The 20672-nt window shown below is 43.4% G+C and overlaps 1 protein-coding gene across 2 annotated transcripts; it reads left to right on the top strand.

Annotated features, from left to right (window-relative positions):
* Positions 1–330: 330 nt before the first annotated feature.
* On the top strand, positions 331–18903 carry wfdc1 (WAP four-disulfide core domain 1). 2 transcript variants are annotated; one of them, XM_069705340.1, is made up of 7 exons: positions 331–828; positions 12826–13021; positions 13374–13457; positions 16572–16712; positions 17227–17277; positions 17387–17446; positions 17544–18903. In XM_069705340.1, exons 1-6 carry the CDS (start codon positions 724–726, stop codon positions 17443–17445), a joined length of 636 nt encoding a protein of 211 aa, XP_069561441.1. In that variant the 5' UTR covers positions 331–723; the 3' UTR covers position 17446; positions 17544–18903. The 2 variants fall into 2 exon arrangements, with proteins under 2 accessions (XP_069561441.1, XP_069561443.1); XM_069705342.1 differs by lacking the exon at positions 17544–18903 and having other exon boundaries at positions 17227–17286; positions 17387–17416.
* Positions 18904–20672: the final 1769 nt, after the last annotated feature.

Below are 20672 nucleotides of genomic sequence, written 5' to 3'. Positions count from 1 at the left end.
TAATAGTTAAAAATGCATGTTTGAACTCCAGACAGCGAGTAATAAACACCATGTTTACCAGAGGCATTTATTGTACCTCCTACAAACCCACACATGAGCAAAACGCATAGACAAGCCACAGAATACTAAAAATTCTGCACACAACTGCACATTGACAAAACTCCTGTCATATTTTCGTATAGATCCCCAGATGTGCGGCGGGATGCAACAAGGGGGGGAAAGGGGGAGGTCTCACACACACTGCCCTCTCCAACATCCTCCCCTCCCTCCATTCATCTCCCCTCCTCTCTCTCCCAGAGACATGTGCGCACACTGTCTGTGCCAGCAGACAGCTTCAGCTCTCAACAACTGATGCACAGACAGCTGCCATTTCTCCCTTCCCCTCCTTTTTTCGCTCCCTTAACTATTCTCCTTCTTTCCGTTTCTTCCCCACACTGCCTCTATTCATCCCCTCTGTACTTTCCCTCTTCCTTTCCCCCACTCTGTCATTCTGCCCTGCACTTTTCCTCAGGCGGATATAAAGGCAGGTCCTGTTGGAGGGAGAGGGCTTGTGTAATCTCTGGCTGCACATGAGCACCCGAGAGTGGCTGCTTCAGCTGGAAAGGCAACGCAACAGAGGACCTACAAAATTCCTAGAGGACAAACTCTGGAATAAGTAAGGAATACTTCAAGGAAAAGAAAGGAACAGGAGAGAGATTGGAGTTGAGGCGCAGGACACGGACAATGCCGAGGTCTTTGGTGCTGCTGCTGCTGCTGCTGCTGTCCCTGTTGGTCCTGTCCACAGGAAGTGATGCCAGAAGAATCAGGAAAAGAGGACTCAACCATAAGGTGGGACCACTAACCTCACCTCTGACTTTTGTATGTGTGCTCATAGAAGTCATTTGAGTGAGTGGATGTCTCTTTCTTTGTGGCTGAGCAGAATATCCTCTAATGTGGAAGTAGGTGAAAGCTCAGAGCACCACAGTACAATACCGGCTCTGTTACTGAGAGGTGCTTCACACTGTCGGGGCAGTTCTGTGGCTGAGGTGAGAGTTGACCGCAGACCTGAAGTGAAAATGAATTTTTTTTTAAAAAGAGCAGTAGTGTAATTTATTAAGTACATTTACAAAAAGTTCTGTACTTAAAGGAAAGTTTTTGGAAATACTCTTGCAGAGAGTTATGATTTGATTTGTAGATACTGTCCTCTGTTGGATAGCTGAGTTCAGAAGAAACACTGCTAGCTTGGCTCTGTCAAAAGGTCACAAAATCCACCTACTTGCACCTCTAAAGCTAAATAAATAACCTATTGTGTTTTCTTTTTTTACCCATATAAAAACCAAAAGTATAAACAAGTCTCAGTTGGAGTTATAAGAGTTACATTCCTGACTGTTTCCTGGCCATGAGCAGTGATTTCCAACAAACTGCAACTTGTTTTACAGCTAAACCATCCATCAAATAGTCACCATAGAGATATGTATAATTAAGTGGGATTTGGAGGAACTTGCTCTTCACTTGAGCTCAATGCTACTTTTGTCACTTCTACTTATCTTGATTATAAGGAAACATTGTGGTTTTTACTCCTCTACATTTATGTGACAGTTAATATTATTAGTTTTGGTTTGCTGATTAAGATTTGACATACAAAATGTGATCAACTTTAAAAAAAAAAAAAAAAAAACATGATGCACTAGACGAGGCAAATACAAATAAAATAAAAGAGTCCAAAGAAATTATTTTTCAATGAGCTACAATATAAAAAGGTTTCTTACATATTAACACATGATAATACTCTGAAACAAAAGTGTCTGCTGAGTTGCTTTTGATACTTTTTTTTATCGTAATCCTCGGGGTATAGAGGATCTGAATTTTCTTCCATTGCAAAAAGAAACGGTTAGGGAGCGCACAGGCTTTGATTTTAAAGCATGAAAAATCTACACGGACAGGCGAAAGTCTGAGGTTTGATGAGGAGCAGAAAGTGGAGTGTGCAACAGGTTGGAATAAGTTGCTGATTTTCAAGTTTCCATATGAGTAATTGAGGGGCACACGGGATGTTGAATATTTGTTGGTGTGTGTGTGTGTGTGTGTGTGTGTGTGTGTGTGTGTGTGTGTGTGTGTGTGTGTGTGTGTGTGTGTGTGTGTGTGTGTGTGTGTGTGTGTGTGTGTGTGTGTGTGTGTGTGTGTGTGTGTGTGTGTGTGTGTGTGTGTGTGTGTGTGTTTGTAGTGGATTATTAGGGCAGGAACTGACCTTGCAGACCAGGCCCCTGCTTGTTAACTCAGCTCAGTGTAGCTGATTGATCATCTCTAACAAGGGCTCACTGTAGCGTGCTGCCTTCTCCCTCGTTCTCTTTCTTTCCCTCTCTGCAACCTTTCATGCTTCAATGTTCTCACTTTCTGACTTGTTTATGCCCTAACTGGCCCTCGCTCTCCGCCTCTGTCTCGTATGTAACAGTTCCACCCCGTCTCTGCCCTGCTTTCTCTCCCTCCCCCCTCACCCTATGTGCCTCTCTCAATATACCACCCTCCGTTTTCCCCTCCTTTCAGATCTCCTTCTCTTGTCTCCTCCTGCTCTCAGGATGGGCCAAAAGCATCGTTTTGCTGGACTCTGCTTCAAAGCTGCTGTAATTGGAACATGCCGAGACGGCTGTGCAGATGGAGTTTGCCTCTCTCCCCTCAACCTTTTCATCTCTACATCTTTCAATCTTTCTTTCTTTTGTTTTCCTCTCCCCTCACACACCCTCACCCTCATTCATAACACCAGGGCCGTGCAGAAAGACAAATTACAGTCACAGAGTATTTCACATAGACACCGCACTGCATGGAAAATTGGTTAATCGTAAATTTGTGACAAACTCAAGACCACCAGCGTGCTCAGTACCCGTTTTGCACTCTTGATCCCTTGTTGGTTATATTTTACTACAACAAATATCAACTAGATGTACCTACAGCAGTGGTTCGCGACTGGTGGGTGACGACCCAGACGTGGCTCACGGGGTAACTTTGAGTGGGTCACAGATGTGCGCGTGAAAATTTAAGGGGAAATTTGAGGTGAGGGGGGAAAAAGGTAAAATTGTATTTTGAAGTCTACCGAATTTCTGATGCTGCACTTTTATTTTGAAGGACATACGTGACGCTGCCAGCCTCATGACAGTAACGACCAAAACTAACATTGTCACATCAGTAGGTAGCTCTCATTCTTGTATCTGTAACAGTGTTGGGATTAGGTAAATCTGTATTTTTATTTGGTTCAAGAAAAGTCTGTTTTTGTTTCATATTTCATACATTTCAGCGTAGATTCTTGAAAGTTGAGGAGCACCAGCAGTTTAAACTGGTTTGAAAAGCAGGTCTGTACTTCAAGCTTGGTCTGCCTTTTCATTTTATATGGGTTTGGCCCTATTTCCACTTTTGTTGTTTATTTAAAGGTTTTTTTTAACAGTGAATGAAGGCATTATGTATTACTGCATTGTTCTTTGGTTGTTGTTTTTTATGAAATACATCTGAATGGCTGAAATACTGAAAAAATTTGGGTCATAACAATTGAAAATCTGCAGTATGTGAATACACACCTGATTTGAATCAGTCAAAACTTGTAGATGTAAGTAGGTAAATTTACCAACAATATAAAGAGAATGTGACTTTCACAAAATTACTCTGTGGATCTTTCAAAAATCAGAAGATATGAGAAGGACGTTTTGATTATTATTTTATATACATTTTCTCAAGGTCAAAATGTAATGTGAAAGATGGAAAGGCACAATATTTACAACATAAACTGAAAGTCAGTGTTTACTTACTCTCGTTTTTTTCTTGACCCGATATGAATCACTTAGTTTTAGTCCGCTTTGGGAAAACTGTCTGCAGAATACATATTATTTGGGTCAAAATGCATTTAAAAACAAAAGTGATTTACAGTCACTGGTTCTACACGATGAATCAGAAATCTTGTCAAAGGTGCTTTTTTTGCTCTGCTTCAGAAAAGCATGCACCGTTTAAATGAGATTATCAGTAAACTTATTTTCTGTAAAATATTCTTTACAACAGTTGAAGTATTGGGGGCCACAAAACTGCTTTTCCCAGTTACTAATCTAGCCTTATTAATTACAAGCTGATTCAAAACAAGACGTGATCACATTCCTCAGTGTAACTAAAATGTATTTATATTGATTACGAAATCTAAATTTTGCAGTAAATATGAAGTGCATTTAAAGTTATGTTTTCTTTGCATCTGTATCTTATTGTTTTCTGGCTTGCCCTTAACTTTTTTGTTCTAACTTATGTATGTAAAGCTTTTATGAGAAAGGTGTCTGTGGGACTCCTGGGTCTGATGGAAAATGGTATGTAATAAGGGCGAGGAGGTAAGAAATAGGCATTCGAGGGAAGCTTACAATCAAGAAGCATGTTTGATGGGTAGATGGAAAAACAGGTGGGATGGTGTGGGCAGTGAAGGGAACAGAGAAAATGGCCAAGAGTGACAGAAATGGTCATAACAGAGGTCTTAATTTAGGGTTTTCTTCCGACAACTATGATCCCAATACAAACAGTTACAGACCTTTTAACTGAACAATATTCAGCAACAGCAACATAATATAACTTTCAAGTGAAAACCTTGATCTCCAAACTACTAACTACATTTTCAAGAACTTTGATGAGGTCTCAAATTCACATTTAAGCAGGAGTAAATCCCATCAACATTTGCCACATGTGACCTCTACGTAGACGGCCCACCCACGTAGACAAAATCACTTGGTATCAACTGGTGTAAATCTGACATTAAAACACCTTGTTTCACTCTTTTCAAACAAATGTTATATCGCACACCTGTCTGAGTTACGCTGCAGTAACTGGATGCTTCTCTGTGTGCTAGCTAGCATTAAGGGAACATTGGTAAATTGTAATGTTTAGCAATAACTTGCACTAGAGGCGTTAGTGGACATCTGTTAATTGAGACTACAGAAAACATCTTGGGTTACACTCTCCTCCTCTAAACTGCAGAAAAACTAAAGATTAGTACCATAATGTGTCGTCATTTTCTTCTAATTGGATTTCATCAAACTGCTAAGGAAAAAAAAAAAAGTCTCATTTAGGAACCACTGAGCCCCACGTTTCACACACTTATAAAAAGGTTTTAGAAGCCCATCTCAGAGATTGAAAGTGAAAACTAAAAGTACACGAGTTTCACCCATACAGCTAGACATCTCAAGCATAAAAGTTTCACCCTTGTTACAAATCATTTCTCTAAACTCACAAATTCCAGATTCACAGGGTACAAACGCACCGCACGCACGCACCGCACGCAGGCAGGCAGGCAGGCAGGCAGGCAGGCAGGCAGGCAGGCAGGCAGGCAGGCAGGCAGGCAGGCAGGCAGGCAGGCAGGCACGCACGCAGGCAGGCAGGTAGGCACGCACGCAGGCAGGCAGGCAGGCAGGCAGGTAGGCACGCACGCAGGCAGGCAGGCAGGCAGGCAGGCACGCACGCAGGCAGGCAGGCAGGCACGCACGCACGCACGCAGGCAGGCAGGCAGGCAGGCAGGCAGGCAGGCAGGCACGCACGCAGGCAGGCAGGCAGGCAGGCAGGCAGGCAGGCAGGCAGGTAGGCACGCACGCAGGCAGGCAGGCACGCACGCAGGCAGGCAGGTACGCACGCAGGCAGGTAGGTAGGCAGGCAGGTACGCACGCAGGCAGGCAGGTAGGTAGGCAGGCAGGCAGGCAGGCAGGCAGGCAGGCACGCAGGCAGGCAGGTACGCACGCAGGCAGGCAGGCAGGCAGGCAGGCAGGCAGGCAGGCAGGCACGCAGGCAGGCAGGCAGGCAGGCAGGCACGCACGCACGCAGGCAGGCAGGCAGGCAGGTAGGTACGCACGCAGGCAGGTAGGCAGGCAGGCAGGCAGGTAGGTAGGCACGCAGGCAGACACGCAGGCAGGCAGGCACGCACGCACGCACGCACGCAGGCAGGCAGGCAGGCAGGCAGGTACGCACGCAGGCAGGCAGGCAGGCAGGTAGGTAGGCACGCACGCAGGCAGGCAGGCAGGCAGGCAGGTACGCACGCAGGCAGGCAGGTACGCACGCAGGCAGGCAGGTACGCACGCAGGCAGGTAGGCAGGCAGGCAGGCAGGCAGGCAGGCAGGTACGCACGCACGCACGCACGCACGCAGGCAGGCAGGCAGGCAGGCAGGCAGGCAGGCAGGCACGCAGGCAGGCAGGCAGGCAGGCACGCAGGCAGGCAGGCAGGCAGCAGGCAGGCAGGCAGGCAGGTACGCACGCAGGCAGGCAGGCAGGCAGGTAGGCAGGCAGGCAGGCACGCACGCACGGCAGGCAGGCAGCACGCAGGCAGGCAGGCAGGCAGGCAGGCAGGCAGGCAGGCAGGCACGCAGGCAGGCAGGCAGGCACGCACGCAGGCAGGCAGGCAGGCAGGTACAGGCAGGCAGGCAGGCAGGCAGGCAGGCAGGCAGGCAGGCAGGCAGGCAGGCAGGCAGGCAGCACGCAGGCAGGTAGGCACGCACGCAGGCAGGTAGGCACGCACGCAGGCAGGCAGGCAGGCAGGCACGCACGCAGGCAGGCAGGTACGCACGCAGGCAGGCAGGCACGCACGCAGGCAGGCAGGCAGGCAGGCAGGCAGGCAGGCAGGCAGGCAGGCACAGGCAGGCAGGCAGGCAGGTACGCAGGCAGGTACGCAGGCAGGCAGGCAGGCAGGCAGGCAGGCACACACACGCAGGCAGGCAGGCAGGCAGGCAGGCAGGCAGGCAGGCAGGCAGGCAGGCAGGCACACACGCAGGCAGGCAGGCAGGCACGCAGGCAGGCAGGCAGGAACGCACGCAGGCAGGCAGGCAGGCACGCACGCAGGCAGGCAGGCACACACGGCAGGCAGGCAGGCAGGCAGGCAGGCAGGCAGGCAGGCAGGCAGGCAGGCAGGCAGGCAGGCAGGCAGGCAGGCAGGCAGGCAGGCAGGCAGGCAGGCAGGCATGCACGCAGGCTGGCAGGCAGATTGTTAAGTCTCATACAGCCATAACACCGTCTGGCTCAGACATCTGCCTGGGCATGTCAGTGAGCAGTGTCTGACACAGGCATCATAAATCTTTACAGTTTCATTGATGTGATGTGGACTGTTCTGACAGCACCTGGTATTAACACAGAGGCCCTGCAGATGCTCAGAAACACATTGTACTTCCTGTTCTTGCTCTGGCTGGCTGTTCGACTCGGCCTAAGGCCGTTACGTAAAACAAGAACAGATCTATACACTTTTAGTACACTAAGGAAATTATATTGAGTAAAGATAACATTTGTTTCCTTTATATAATGACCCTTGATACTAACAAAGAAGACTAAAGAGTAAAGAGGTTCTATCATGCTTTGATTTGAGAGGGGTTAAAAAGGCATCTTTTATTGCAATGGTTGAGAATCAGCATGTAATGAATTGAACTGAAATGACACAGCTCTGCATGACTGTCAGGCTTTATCTCTATCAAGGAAAGTTGTGGCCACATCTAGTTTTAAATGTTAACCTTGATGACTTTCTAGCTAAAATTACACAGCCTGCATTTTAGGTCCATCAGCAAATGGCCCAGTTTTGGCCTTTAAGGATGAGAGTTAATAAAAACCTGGGTTTACAAATGCAGCACAGCAAGCATTGGCCTTACAAAGACCTGCTCATACCTGGAGTTAAAACTGTGAAAGTTAGTGCTAGTTTTAATCCATTCCAAGGAAATTGCTGCAATTAACATGTGGGGGTAATGGAATTCAACTACAGCGATCTTTAACTTGCAAATGTGCAGAGTGGCAGAAAGCCAGCTCACCAGTGACCCTTGAGAAGGAGAGTCGAAATGAAGGAAGTTATCACAGCTTAGCTATGAACCATTACTTTTTATTAGAGCCAGATTTATTAGCCTATATTATCCGAGATAAATCTGTGTATATGTAGTCCGATACGCGCCGAAATGAAAAGTTTCTTTTACAGATTATCCTGCAAAAAAAGATGCTTGGAGATAATTTAGTTTTATTTTTATTTTTTTCCTTTATAGTTGTGTATTAATCTCAGTGAAGCTCACTGTTTCAGTGCACTGATGTCATTTTGGTCAATAAAGTTTATGGTTAAACTGTCCTATACGTATCTTTGTCACAACTATTTGACAACTACATTTCAGTTGATTTATATCATTATCAGAATTCTTTTACTTTCCAATATCGCTATTGGTCCACAAATTGTCCTATTAGCAGCTCATTAACTGAAGAATTGTATTTTCCCTCTAGTTACTGAACAAAATGTTGGGCAAGGGGGAACAAAATGTGAGGTGGGAAGTAAACAAACTGTAGAAAGAGACCCAACAGAATATCTGTGGGTTATTGGGACTGACTTGCACTAGTTGGCGAGTGAGTTAGTGGTTAGCTCGACAGCTACAACCATTCACAAGTCGCCACGAGTAGTCACAAAGTAACCAAACTTGGAGAACCAAATATTTCACTGTATGACTTTCTGTGTGGCTCAGCCTTAAAACACATCAAGTGTCCACAACTGCTCTTCATCTTTTACACCTAATTCTCAATGGAAATTACATGTTGTCTACCATTTTGTGAGTGTTGCTATCTGTATGGATGGGAGTTGTCAGCCACCAAGTTAGCCCGTAGTTTTATGAACTGGTGTCTGCGGCTCTAAACAGGATTAATCCCAGTCAGATGATGTGAGCCTGTCGGTCAGCAGCACAGTGCTGGACTTAACCATGGAGCAGATCACCGCTGGCACCACAGGCTCAATGCACAAACCAGAAAACTCATTTCCACTACTGCTGCGTCACCGTTTTCCTCTCATGGCCACCCTGCAATACATGACTGTATAACAGATGATGTTTCAAACTGTTTTCCCAACACTAATTAGCTGCACTCACAGTTGGTGCACCTCTGTTCTGTTGCGTAAACCACACCTCATATGGGTTCAGTCTGTTCGTCCGCATTTCAAGGTTACACATCACATCAAAGGACTCTGCTGATGCTTCCACATTCCAACGACTGCTTCTCCACAGCTGTGCACCTACCTGTTCGTCTGTGAGCATGTCCTCCCGTCATCCATTAAAACTGTCATATCTGACTGATTTACAGCCTGCCTGTGTGCCTCACAACATAGCCTGCTGAGTCTCTACCTATATGAGCGTCTGTCGATCTTTCCGTCAAACTGACTGCTGGTGTAGAGACAGGAAATTAATCTTGACAACCCAAAAGCCAACCAGATGTGTGCTGCGGGTTCTTTCGTGCAGTAGACACGAGGGAGATCTGGCAGGTTCGAGTTGACACTTACATGAAAGAACGCAGTTTTTTTCCCTTGTTTATGCATACGCGTGCACACCCTGCAGTGTTGCATGTGTGTGAGAAACTGGGTGTGTTTCTGGGTCTGACTGTGTGCATACATCCTTGCACAAAGAGGGAAAATCATGGAATCTGTCCGAGATCTCGGCACAGAACCATAAACGGTCTGATCTCAGGAGCCCGACAGGGTCTCCAGTGGCCTCTCCCCAACAAACCCCCCCCCCCCAAAAAAAAAAAAACAAAAAAAACCGCAGAGCAAGAGCATTAACAAGAGCGATAGGGAAACCCTGGAGAAATGGAAAATGAGCAGTCGAGATCAAAGGTTACAGCCTTCATCATTTAACACCAACAACAGAAGAAGAAAGGGACAGAAAACATTAAGAAGGAAGAGAGATAAAGTGTTACAGATGGAGACAGATAGAGGAAAATATACCCGCAGATAGACAAGTGTATTGTAATGGTAGAAGTTGTGAACCACCGTAGCTCCACGGTAGTCTCCTGGTACAATTAGATTTGTGAATGAGCACTCCAGTCGGCTCTGATTGGATAATTACATGACGACTCCTGCCATCTCCCCATGTCTCACATCCGATCTGTTTTCAGTGTCTCCTGCAAACCTCTCGTATAAAAGTTCAAGTGTGCCTTTCCTGTTTATGTGACTTCACGTGTTTGCATACAGCGTGAGCTTGCTTGTACACGTGAATAACGTACACTCATCCGGTCTGCTTGATATTTCTGATGCTGCTTCAGACTTTTTTTTTTTACTGTACTCTTGCCTCCGTGTCTGTCATTCACCTTCTACTGTAAGTGCTTTAATATCAGGGCTCATCTCGTGTCTTTCCCGCTGCTTTCATGCCGTTGTATGCCAGAAGGGCCGCCGCGCTCTACATCCTGAGCTCTTATCACACAATCCTGCTCACATCTCTCTGATGTGCCCCGATGTTTGTTTACACTTCTGTCTGCCGTGCTACTCGCCCGTAGAGACACTGCCAGCGGGCTTGTGTGTGATGTTCTTGTCTATCTGCGGGTATATTTTCCTCTATCTGTCTCCATCTGTAACACTTTATCTCTCTTCCTTCTTAATGTTTTCTGTCCCTTTCTTCTTTCATATGAAAGAGATTAACTGATAAAACCCTTTTTTTTTTTTTTTTTTTTAAGTGTTAAAACCAAAACAATCAGTTGAAAGACTCTAAAACGCTGAGTAGAGCTGAGGGGAACTGCAGAGTTGAGTAATAATGCTTTGTGAGTTTGTCTCTACAACAAAATCCTTGTAAATTTCACAAACTGACTACAGCAGATATAAATAGGAAATACGGAAACAAGCCAAAGAATCTGACCAAAAGTTCAACTTTCAAAACAATTCAGCTTTCAAGGATCCGAACTATAGACCATTTTCAGTAAAATACAAAGCCCTACAAACGATCATAAATTTTTTTTTTTTAAATCACTCATACTGATCTCAAACTCTTACCCCACAACTTCAACTACTTTCAGTAATACGTAGGATCTCATCAAGTTTTACAAGGTGCAACTGAGCCACATATTGTTCCCTCCATGGTGTCATGGTGTAAATCTCCCACCCCACCCTCCAACCCCTCCCCAAATAACCATCCACCCACTAAACTCGCAGCTGCCAGAACAAATTAATGTGTGTTTAAAGTGAGCACACATACAGTGTGTGTGATACCACCGTCAGCGCCAAAACATTTGCTTTTGTTTTTCCGGTCGGTTTGGAGGAGCGGTCAGTAAGCCCTGCCAAATAAACAGCAGCGCTTTAATGACCGTGTGCAGCCCACAAAGCGATTATCTAATTACAAATCTAGAGTAGAAAAAAAACACACACACATTTCTCTCTGTCTTTAAAAGACGCCCTGATATCCCAGGGGAGTCAGCGCAATTCACCCACACAATTAAAAAGGCATAAAAAAACAACAACATTGTCACAGCATGACAAACAACTCTGCAGTCTGATCAACAACCATAATGACTGTACAACAAAGTTCTTATGGTTATTATAACTTGTTGAAAAACGACAAGAAACATTTGGCAGAATGTGGAGGAGGAAAAACAGCCAGCACCTTTGCAAAGATCTGAAATTACGATATCCATGTAACCTTCTTGTTATTATCCTCAGCAGTAAACAGCACCATGTTGTTCATTTCGTGACGGTAAAAAGAAAGCAGTGGATTAAACTAGAAATTTGATCACACGGTGCCGCTTGTTCCATAAATGCAGAAAATATGAGAGTTAATGTTTAGTCAAGGACAACTATGATTCTTGGGATTTGGCTGTAATAAATCCCATGTGTACATTACTCCAGAACAATGATGGCCATGTGATATTTGATACCAGCAGTGTAAAACAAGTCCCTCAACACATTTTTCACAGAGGTAATCAATAGAGAGCTACAAGCTTGATTACAAAATGATTAAACCACAGAGACCACAGCTTTGTTTAAATTAGCCTCTGCAAAGCATGCAAGAGGAAATTTTCTCTGCAACAGTAGACACTGTGCATTGCTCTGTGTTTGTGCATGCAGGCCTGCACTCTGTGTTGCCAAAGCTGCTGCTGAAGTGAGCGAACTACGTCTTCGTTTGGCTCGGGGTCCTGTGGCCTACTTTCTCCCTCTCAGACTAACCAGGAAAGTGTTTGTTCCCGCTGTGAATCGCCTTCCCAATCCAGGTCAAGACGTTAGCAATCAGGCATGCATACTAAAATCAACACTTCAGTGTCCGTGCTGCAGCGCTGGTGTGCTGAAAGGGGTACTCACTCAGGTCCACTGCTGCCCTCTGGTGGTTGAAAAGTGGCTTTCCTATGTAAGATTTGTGTTGCTGTCTCAGTCCATTCTACATATATGGCATATATACATATATAGGACAGTATGGCATCATCTAATCAAAAAAGTAAAGTCCATTTATGCCTTGCTATTCCAGTGTATAGACCTTAAATTAAACTTTAAGTTGTCCTGAGAGTTCAATACACTGCAACTTTGGAAATAGACAACACAAAAGCAAACTAAGCAAACATTTTCACCAGTTTCTCCAACACATTTTTGCTGACGGTACTCGCAGGATATTACAGTATTTATAGTGCTTCCGGACTTTACAGCAGTACTTCTTAATTCAGTGAAATAGCAACGCGTTTGCAGGGCACCATATTTATCCAATGAAATACACATTATAGATGGATTAGCCTAAAATGTTGTGAAGACATCCTGAAGCCGTTCCTACGTGCCCAGCTCTATACAGCACGTAATGGGGCTTTGAAAAAGACTGCTCTGTATTTGCTGAACATGACATGGCCTATTGTGGGATAGAGGTAGGTTGAACTAGAAAACACAGGACCCAGTGGGAACGTTTACAGGTCTTTTTGCATGCTGTACATGTTCTTGTCGTTTTTTTTCCTTTCCACCATGGCTGGAGCCTGTAGCAGCTCGTGAACTCCTGCTGACACAATTTAGAGTCAAAGTGTGTGAAACTTCAGGAGCAGAAGGGAGGGCATCACAAACAAACCACATCCTCAGTCAAGAGTTTAGAAGTTTGTCTCTTCTCTGTCTCTCAGGACTATGAGTACCCAAACCACCCCCAGTCCACGCAGCACCAAAAGAATGACCGGTGTCCACCGCCGCCCCAGATGCTGCCAGAGCGAGCCTGCGAGGTGCCAGGCTGCCGCTCAGACTCCGAGTGTGAGCGCCATAAACGCTGCTGCTACAACGGCTGCATCTACGCCTGCCTTGAGTCTGTTCAGCCACCACCAGGTCAGCAGGACCAGCAGACGGTGTTTGAGTCCGGGGATTGGCAGAGTTCAAATGCCTTTTTTTTTTTTTTTTTTTTTTTTAATTACTTTAGAGGAGAGGACAGGTTTTTTTTTACTTGTGTCATTGCATTCTCAGGATTTACTTGACAGAAAACGACATTAGTTTATCTCCATTATTATCATTTTTTTTTTTAATTCAATTGTCCTATACCTATTGCACCAGCTAAGTGTGTGTGTGTGTGTGTGTGTGTGTGTGTGTGTGTGTGTGTGTGTGTGTGTGTGTGTGTGTGTGTGTGTGTGTGTGTGTGTGTGTGTGTGTGTGTTGTGTGTTGTGTGTTGTGTGTTCTGACCAGTGCTGGACTGGCTGGTGCAGCCCAAGCCTCGGTGGTTGGGGGGTAACGGTTGGCTGCTAGACGGTCCTGAGGAGGTTCTGCAAGGTGAGTACAAACACCTTTTTCAGATTGTAAAACTGTTAAAAGAGTTTCACGTTAATGTGCCGGAGTTCTGCCTGCGAAATGAGAAACGCATGCACATCGCGAGATAACACTTTCTGCTGAATAATACATTTGCACTGTAACTTTAAATGTGGAGATATGAATCTGATGCTTCTATCAGCTCATGTTATGAGCCATTTTGGCTCAACAGGCTGGATTTCATTTATTTTATAAAGACCTATGCTGAAATAAAGGAGGTGCATTACTCCGCAGCAACAATCAGAAACCCTTAACACTCAGTGATGACACTAGTGTAGATCAAGGTTTGATACAGATCAAATGGTTTCATAAATTTTCCCCACATTTAAAAAAAAAAAAAACTCATAACTTCCTGAAATCTAAAGTTATGCTTAAAACCACATTGACAAAGAACAGCAAGGAGGTCACTCAAGGATTTCAGCTCATAGAAGTATAGACGTAAACTGCACAAGCCTGTCGACATAAACACACCTCTGAAGTTAACATTTGACACAGACAAGACCTGCACACAAGCAGCAAGAAACAAGACCCCAGTTCATTTCAGCCTCTCTTCAGCCATCACAAACTCTCTCTGCCAATTATAAACACTTATGAATCATAAATACTGCCATTGATCTAATGTTACAGGTCTGAGCGTCACATAGAGAAAACATTAAAGAGTCAGCATTTGCGCAACAACCAGCATTGAATTTATAATAGGCAACATATAGGATTGAAAAGAAGAAGAAAAAAATCATGCACTTACCATTAGAAATCTTCAAAACAGAACGATGTTATCGTGGCTGAGAGCGAAGGCATCCATTATTTTTGTCGCTATCCAGAGCCCGAGGTATCTCTGTAGCAGGCAACAGTGCCAAGTTACTGGTTTCAGAGTCCACACAGACCCTCCAGTAGTTTTTCAAAACTCCGCGTGTTTGGACATGCTGTATTTCAGCCATGCACATTGATCCGATCAGCTTCTGTCCTGGCTCCCAAAAGACCGGGAGGGGTACTTTTTGAAGACCTGTGAGTCCTTGGTCCTTTTTTTTTTATGATGATTGCATCCTCGGCAGGAGTCGCAAGCAAGCTCTCCTTCTTCATCTTCGTCGTCCAGCTGTTCCTCAGAGGCCAGATTCAAAATCAAACATATCGGGACATTTATTCTGGCAAGAAGGAGCAAGATACGTGCACACTCGAAGAAGGATGTCCTTGCATTGCTCAACGTCACTCCTCAGTAGGGCAGCTTTTATACAGTGTGGCAAACAATTGACAGTCACCCCCCCCCCTCCCCTTTCCTTTGTATCTGCTTTCGTATGGTAATACTGAGTTGGTTGTAGGTCACAAGATAAGGAGTCGTAAATTAGATGCGGAAAGTAAAACAAAAGAAACTTTCCGGAGCCACTTGCAAATAAGATGAATACAAAGAAACTTGCCGGAGCCACTTGCAAATAAGATGAGAAACTTTCCGGAGCCACTTGCAAATAAGATGAGAAACTTTCCGGAGCCACTTGCAAATAAGATGAGAAACTTTCCGGAGCCACTTGCAAATAAGATGAGAAACTTTCTGGAGCCACTTGCAAATAAGATGAGAAACTTTCTGGAGCCACTTGCGAATAAGATGAATACATAGAAACTTTCCGGAGCCACATGCAAATAAGATGAAACAATCTTATTTTCTTTCCGTCATACACCGACGTCAAAAACGATACAATTTATCCACCAGCTTTAATGAAGTTACCAAAAGTTGCACTCAGGCTAACAGGAAGTGGATGTCAGGTCGAAACAGATGTTACCTATTAGCTTTTTCTAGTCTAAAAAGGTTTGTTTTATTCATGTAATTGTATATGGATTTTTCAAATAAAAAAATTTAAAAAAAATCTAATTAAAATGTTAATACTCAAACATTAAAAAAATATAAATTACACACATTCAATTCTTTGGGTTTCTATGGCTATCCTACGGGGAACTACAGCACCAACAAGCCCATCCCTGGCCCCGCCTGACCTGACCAATCAATAAGGTCAACAGGAACTACCAAATATGCATAATTAAAATTCTCAGTAATCACACTGCATCTAGTCTTCACAAAATGTGTCTTTACAAATCCTTCAATGGACATTTTGATTTGATTTCACCACAGTTTTACCCAGCGGTTTCTGTGTTTTCAGCACAATGAAAAGCCTTCAGTGATGTTTAAATATCATCAGCAAAGCTTACATTTTAGTTTCCTTTCTGTGCTTTAGTCTTAAAAGAACAAATGCTTACATTTTATGCAAACATTCAACAGCTACACAGGGGGAAAAAAAATACATAAATAAATAAAAGTAGCTAATTAAGAAACTAATTTCTTTATTCTCAATAGAGTCAGGGAGTGCAAGGACTCCTACAGGAGGAAGCTGGAGGCCAAACTCCAGCAGAACAATGTGAGGGAGCTGGCTTCAAAGGGAGAGAGAGAGAGAGAGACAACCAGGGGCCTCCCTGAGAGGAACAATGAGCTAAACTGTTTCTTCAACAGGTTTAGTTCACCACCCTCATCTGTCTCCTCCACACACCACACCTCCCAAACACGTCTGCTGCCCCCCCCCCCCCTCTGTCTGGCCTGGTGAGCTGCATGGACACAGAGTCCTCAACTCCAAAGGGCTCTTCCACCATAGGCGCCATGACCCCCCTCCCCCACCTCTCTGTGAGGACTGGCCAGGTTAGGAGACAGCTGAAAAGACTCCACCAGTGCAAGGCTGCAGTACATGACAGCATCAGCCCTGGGGTCCTGAAGACCTGCTGTCCAGTTGGCTGAGGTCCTACAACACCTCTTCAACCTAAGCCTGAAGCAGGAGGAAGTCCTGGTGCTGTGGAAGACGTCCTGCCTGGTTCCCTAAGAAGAAGAAAAAAAAAAGGCATTTAGAAAGCATAGACCTCCACCAAGGCCAATAGGCACTCTTCAATGATGTTTCTCTTTACAGTCTCTCTGTGTGCCTGTTATTCAGGGAGGGAGTGTAAATGTCAATGTCCCAGCGAATAAATAAGTCCAGGAAGACGACAGAAGTGATCCCTGTTTTTTGTGATTTCCTCTCATGCACATTATGTTTGTTTGCCCATAAGCTGAAGCCTGCAGTACAACTGAGGATGGAGACGAGCCTCTTCACTGTCCTACAGGCTACGAGTGCCACATCATCAACCCAGGAAACCCCGCTGCTGGCATTCCCAACCGGGGACAGTGCATCAAGCAGCGTGGCAACTCTGGTATGGCTCAAAGGTTTCTAATGTGGCTGAATGATAATCCATGTGATTGTGTTAAGGCATTAAATCCAGTTCTTAAACACACATTTTCTTAATTTAATATTTACATCTAACCTCCTGTGTGTCTGATCAAACAGAACTACTCTAACAAGTCTAATAAAGCACCACGGGGCAGGGGTCGGGCGCTGGGCCATGCCAGCAGCTGTCTCGATTCTGGCTTGGTATCTCTTGGCAGATTCAATGCTTGTTAGGAGCCAGGTTTCTCCTTTTAAATAGATCTAAAAGTATACAAACCTGAATGACCTGGCAAATCAGCAGACCACTACAAGATGAGCTGCTGATGTGTGGTAGAAGCTGTTGGCAGAAATATTATACTAATGATTTAATGAAGAGAACGTTAATCCCTTAGTTTGTCTATCGAATTATATTTTAAACAAACAAAGTGAAGTGTGTATATTTAGAAGATAAAATATAATCTTTTTGTTTTCTTTCTATAATTTGATCATTTTATTTACAGATGGACGTGGCTTGAGGCACAAATACTTTAAGGACTACAAGGACTACTTAGGTAAGTAGTGTAAGTGAACACTTAAAAAAAAAAAATAATAATAAAATCCAATACTGAATATGAAATCAAGTTAATCTGCCTGGCTTCATGATGCTCTTTTCCCCGACAGGTACCAGTTCAAACAATGCAGTAGGCTACGAAAAACATCACCACAAGCACCTGGGATGAAGTAAGATTCAGCCATTTTGAACTCCCATTAAAAATCCTCTTTATCTGTTTCTTCCTCCAGACAAAGCCTAATGTATTCTTCTTCTATCTGCTCTCAGATCAACCTGACCTCAGCCTCAGCTATGACCATAACACAACCTCAGACATCAGCCCTGTCCTGTTCAACATGCTCACACCTGAACCAGGACCACATCTGACCCTCTTAACTACACCTACAGCTGCTACCTCCTCTTTGCAAAGTCCCGTCTTGCAGCCTCTCCTCAGTCACATGTCCTCTGGGAGACAAATATAATGCACTTACGGTGCACTGCCAAAGAATGAAGTGCTTTTTTTTTTTTTCTCTCTCCGTGTGTCTGATGTCTGTGAAAGGACAGACGAGGGTGCGGAAGGTGAAGTGGAGGAAGAGAAAGAAGGATGTGCATTAAAGCTATTTATCAAAAATCTCAAAGAAAATAAGGTGCTGATGCACTCTATAACTCATTCTTATTCTCACACTAAGACATGCTCTCTAACCTCAAGGGAGGTAAGCAGAGAAAATAAAAACCATGTGGCCCTATTACTCATTCTTAGACTCCTCGGAAATCTGTAAAGGTTTATATTCAAAGTGGAAAAAGCTGTGGCGGTCACATCATCGAATCAAATCCAAATGGGATTTAATATCTGAACTAATTACTCTAATTAAAAGGTTTAATACCATATGAGTGTGTGGATTGTGACAGTTTTTCAATATTTAGAACATCTGTAGATTTGTTACAGATAATGACTGTGACGTCATTGGAAAAACAGAAAATAAGATAAAACTCTTTATTGAAGATACTTATTTGAGATACACCACCTGTGAAAGAATAAAGCTTTCAAAACACACCATTAAATAAATTGACAAACACCAAATGTTTGTCTTTGAAAAGACTGATTTAAAGTGGATTATCTCATTCAAATTAAATTATACACATCTGCAATTGACGCTTTTAAAGAAGCAAGTTATACAACAAATAACAACCAGTTCGCTATGATTAGTCAAACATTCCATGATTTTTTTTGTGTGTGTGTGTTTGCTTGTATGGGAGTCATCCGGAGATAAAATTAGGATCTAACAAACAAAATATTCCAGTCTGTCTTTTGTATTATCTGCGACAATCCCTGGTGCATACAGCCATGATGACAGAAAGGGATTTTGTACACTGCAGATATTTAAAACAGGTCAAAAGTTATTCTGTGTTATTTTCAAACTTGCTTTAAACAACTGTTCAGCTTAAGTTGTCTCTGTTATCAACTCAAATGGTGCTCCGGATATTTACTGCCTATAATAACAGAAGAATAAGCTGGTCGCATGATAAACTGAAGGTGTGAAACAAAACCATTCTCTGTGCAGAACTAAAGTGATGTCTGAATGTTGCTATCTGACTGGTGCTGTATTGCTGCCTTGTTTATTCTAAATAAAACACATTAATGAAATCAGTTTTGCCTTTTCTTTCTGTTCCAAGTCATTTTGATATTTGACAAAGTTTAACGGTGATGATAAAACAATATTGCTAATCCGGAAGGCCACGAACACGCTATAGAAATATCCAAAACACTCTAATTAGCTTACAGATTCAGAAAGGACACGAAGAAGCAGAATGATACACACCGTTGGTTAAAAACAGGAACTATGCATTTCTGTTCATCCCGTTTTATTCAGTAGTAGTATATTTATTTGAAACAACATTGAACAGAGTTCAGTGTTTAGTTTTAAATTAGTTTGATCAGCTTGCTTCAAAAATAAGGCCTAAAACTGAGTCTTTTTGGCCCAGCAAAATGAAAAATGTCATTACTTAGAAAGTTTGATTTTTGTTTTGTTTTGAAAATGACACTGGACTGGTTCCCTTTCTTGCTCTTTTTTCTGCATCAAGTGATGGCTGACAACAGATATATTTAGGCAAACTGTATTCCTTAATATAACATATATCAAGGGTTACATGTAAAACGATGAACATATTGAGTTGATATGAACCTATTATAAACTTTAACCACTCAGCATCCGGCATCAAATCTAAACTTCATAAGGTAAAAGGAGTTTTTGTCAATTAAATGTACTTCTTTTTAGTTCCACAGCAGAAAAGGGAGGAAGGCAATTAAGTGGTGCACCTAATTAGCTAATGATGAAAGACAGAAGAGCAGGTCTTTGTTGTTTTCCTAATTGCAGTAGATTTATTTTTGCTGCTTTCTATGTCTGGACAGTATCATTAAGTGTCTGTGAAAACGCCTCTGGCAACAACAACACTACTCACCCTACTGGGCAAAGACAAGCATCTCTGTTTCACATCAGATTTAGGTGAAACTAACCCATCATTACATTTACATAAGTACAGAACAGTAAAACACAAGACAATATGCAGTAAGGTGATGAATGATGTTCTTTAGATGCATATCTCTACCTCCATGTGCCATTTTAACACCATGAGTATTGCTTGCATAATAATAAGGCTAAGAAGAACAGTGGATGTTAATCTTCAGTAGACTCTTGTCTGTTTTAGTTTGTTATGGTAAAAGCTTGAAGTTGACTGCTATACTTCATCGAGACAGGACAACTGGGTGAGACCGTGTTTGCATCGCTGTACTGGCAGGCAGGTGTAGTCTTACAATACAGTAATGCCCTCTTGGCCATTAGGAGGGCTCTGTCTGGACTTTTGGGGACAAAGCAGGGTATTATTTCACAATACTGAGACAAATCCTGCATTAAAGATTCATGCTGTATCAATTACAGGTGTTTTGACTGAGGGCTTTGCTGTCTTGTCCTTGGCTTTTTTTTTTTTTTTTTTTTTAGCCCTTCCAACACATTTTCTTCATTTTTACTGTTAGTTTTATTAGAAATATTTTTGATATTTTATTTAAAAAGAAAAAGAAACATGTTAGCGTTGTTGCCTAACTTTGTCTTGACATATATACATATTGATTTTCAACTTCTTTTTTTTTTTGGAGAGCATATTGCAGGTTATCTCTAAGCATAAGTTTGACGTCAAATCAACTTTTTTTTTAGTGTCTTTAAGCAGAGCTACTGACTTTAGCATTACCGAAAGCTACAGTCGTGGAAAACGTCCAGCCACGTGGGTGTGTGTGTGTGTGTGTGGGTGGGGGGGGGGGGGTCTCCCCCTTGTCTCGGGCTCTCGCTCAAACACGCGCGCGCGCGCACGTAAGCACCTGCCTGAAAGCTGCGTCAGAAAAAAAAAAAAAAAAAAAAAAAAAAA

The sequence above is a fragment of the Brachyistius frenatus genome, unplaced genomic scaffold (genome assembly GCF_029030835.1).
Source record: "Brachyistius frenatus isolate BFR_SWC_R1_liver_20210118 unplaced genomic scaffold, ASM2903083v1 Contig_55, whole genome shotgun sequence".
Lineage (NCBI taxonomy): Eukaryota > Metazoa > Chordata > Actinopteri > Embiotocidae > Brachyistius > Brachyistius frenatus.
Note: the sequence above shows the minus strand (reverse complement) of the source record. Positions and strands in the feature narration are given on the sequence as shown.

Coding starts and splice junctions, on each gene's coding strand:
- wfdc1 (XM_069705340.1), top strand. CDS start 724: ATGCCGAGGTCTTTGGTGCTGCTGCTGCTGCTGCTGCTGTCCCTGTTG. Junction 13,022..13,373: donor GTCTGTTCAGCCACCACCAG/GTCAGCAGGACC, acceptor TGTTCTGACCAG/TGCTGGACTGGCTGGTGCAG. Junction 16,713..17,226: donor CAAGCAGCGTGGCAACTCTG/GTATGGCTCAAA, acceptor TTTTATTTACAG/ATGGACGTGGCTTGAGGCAC.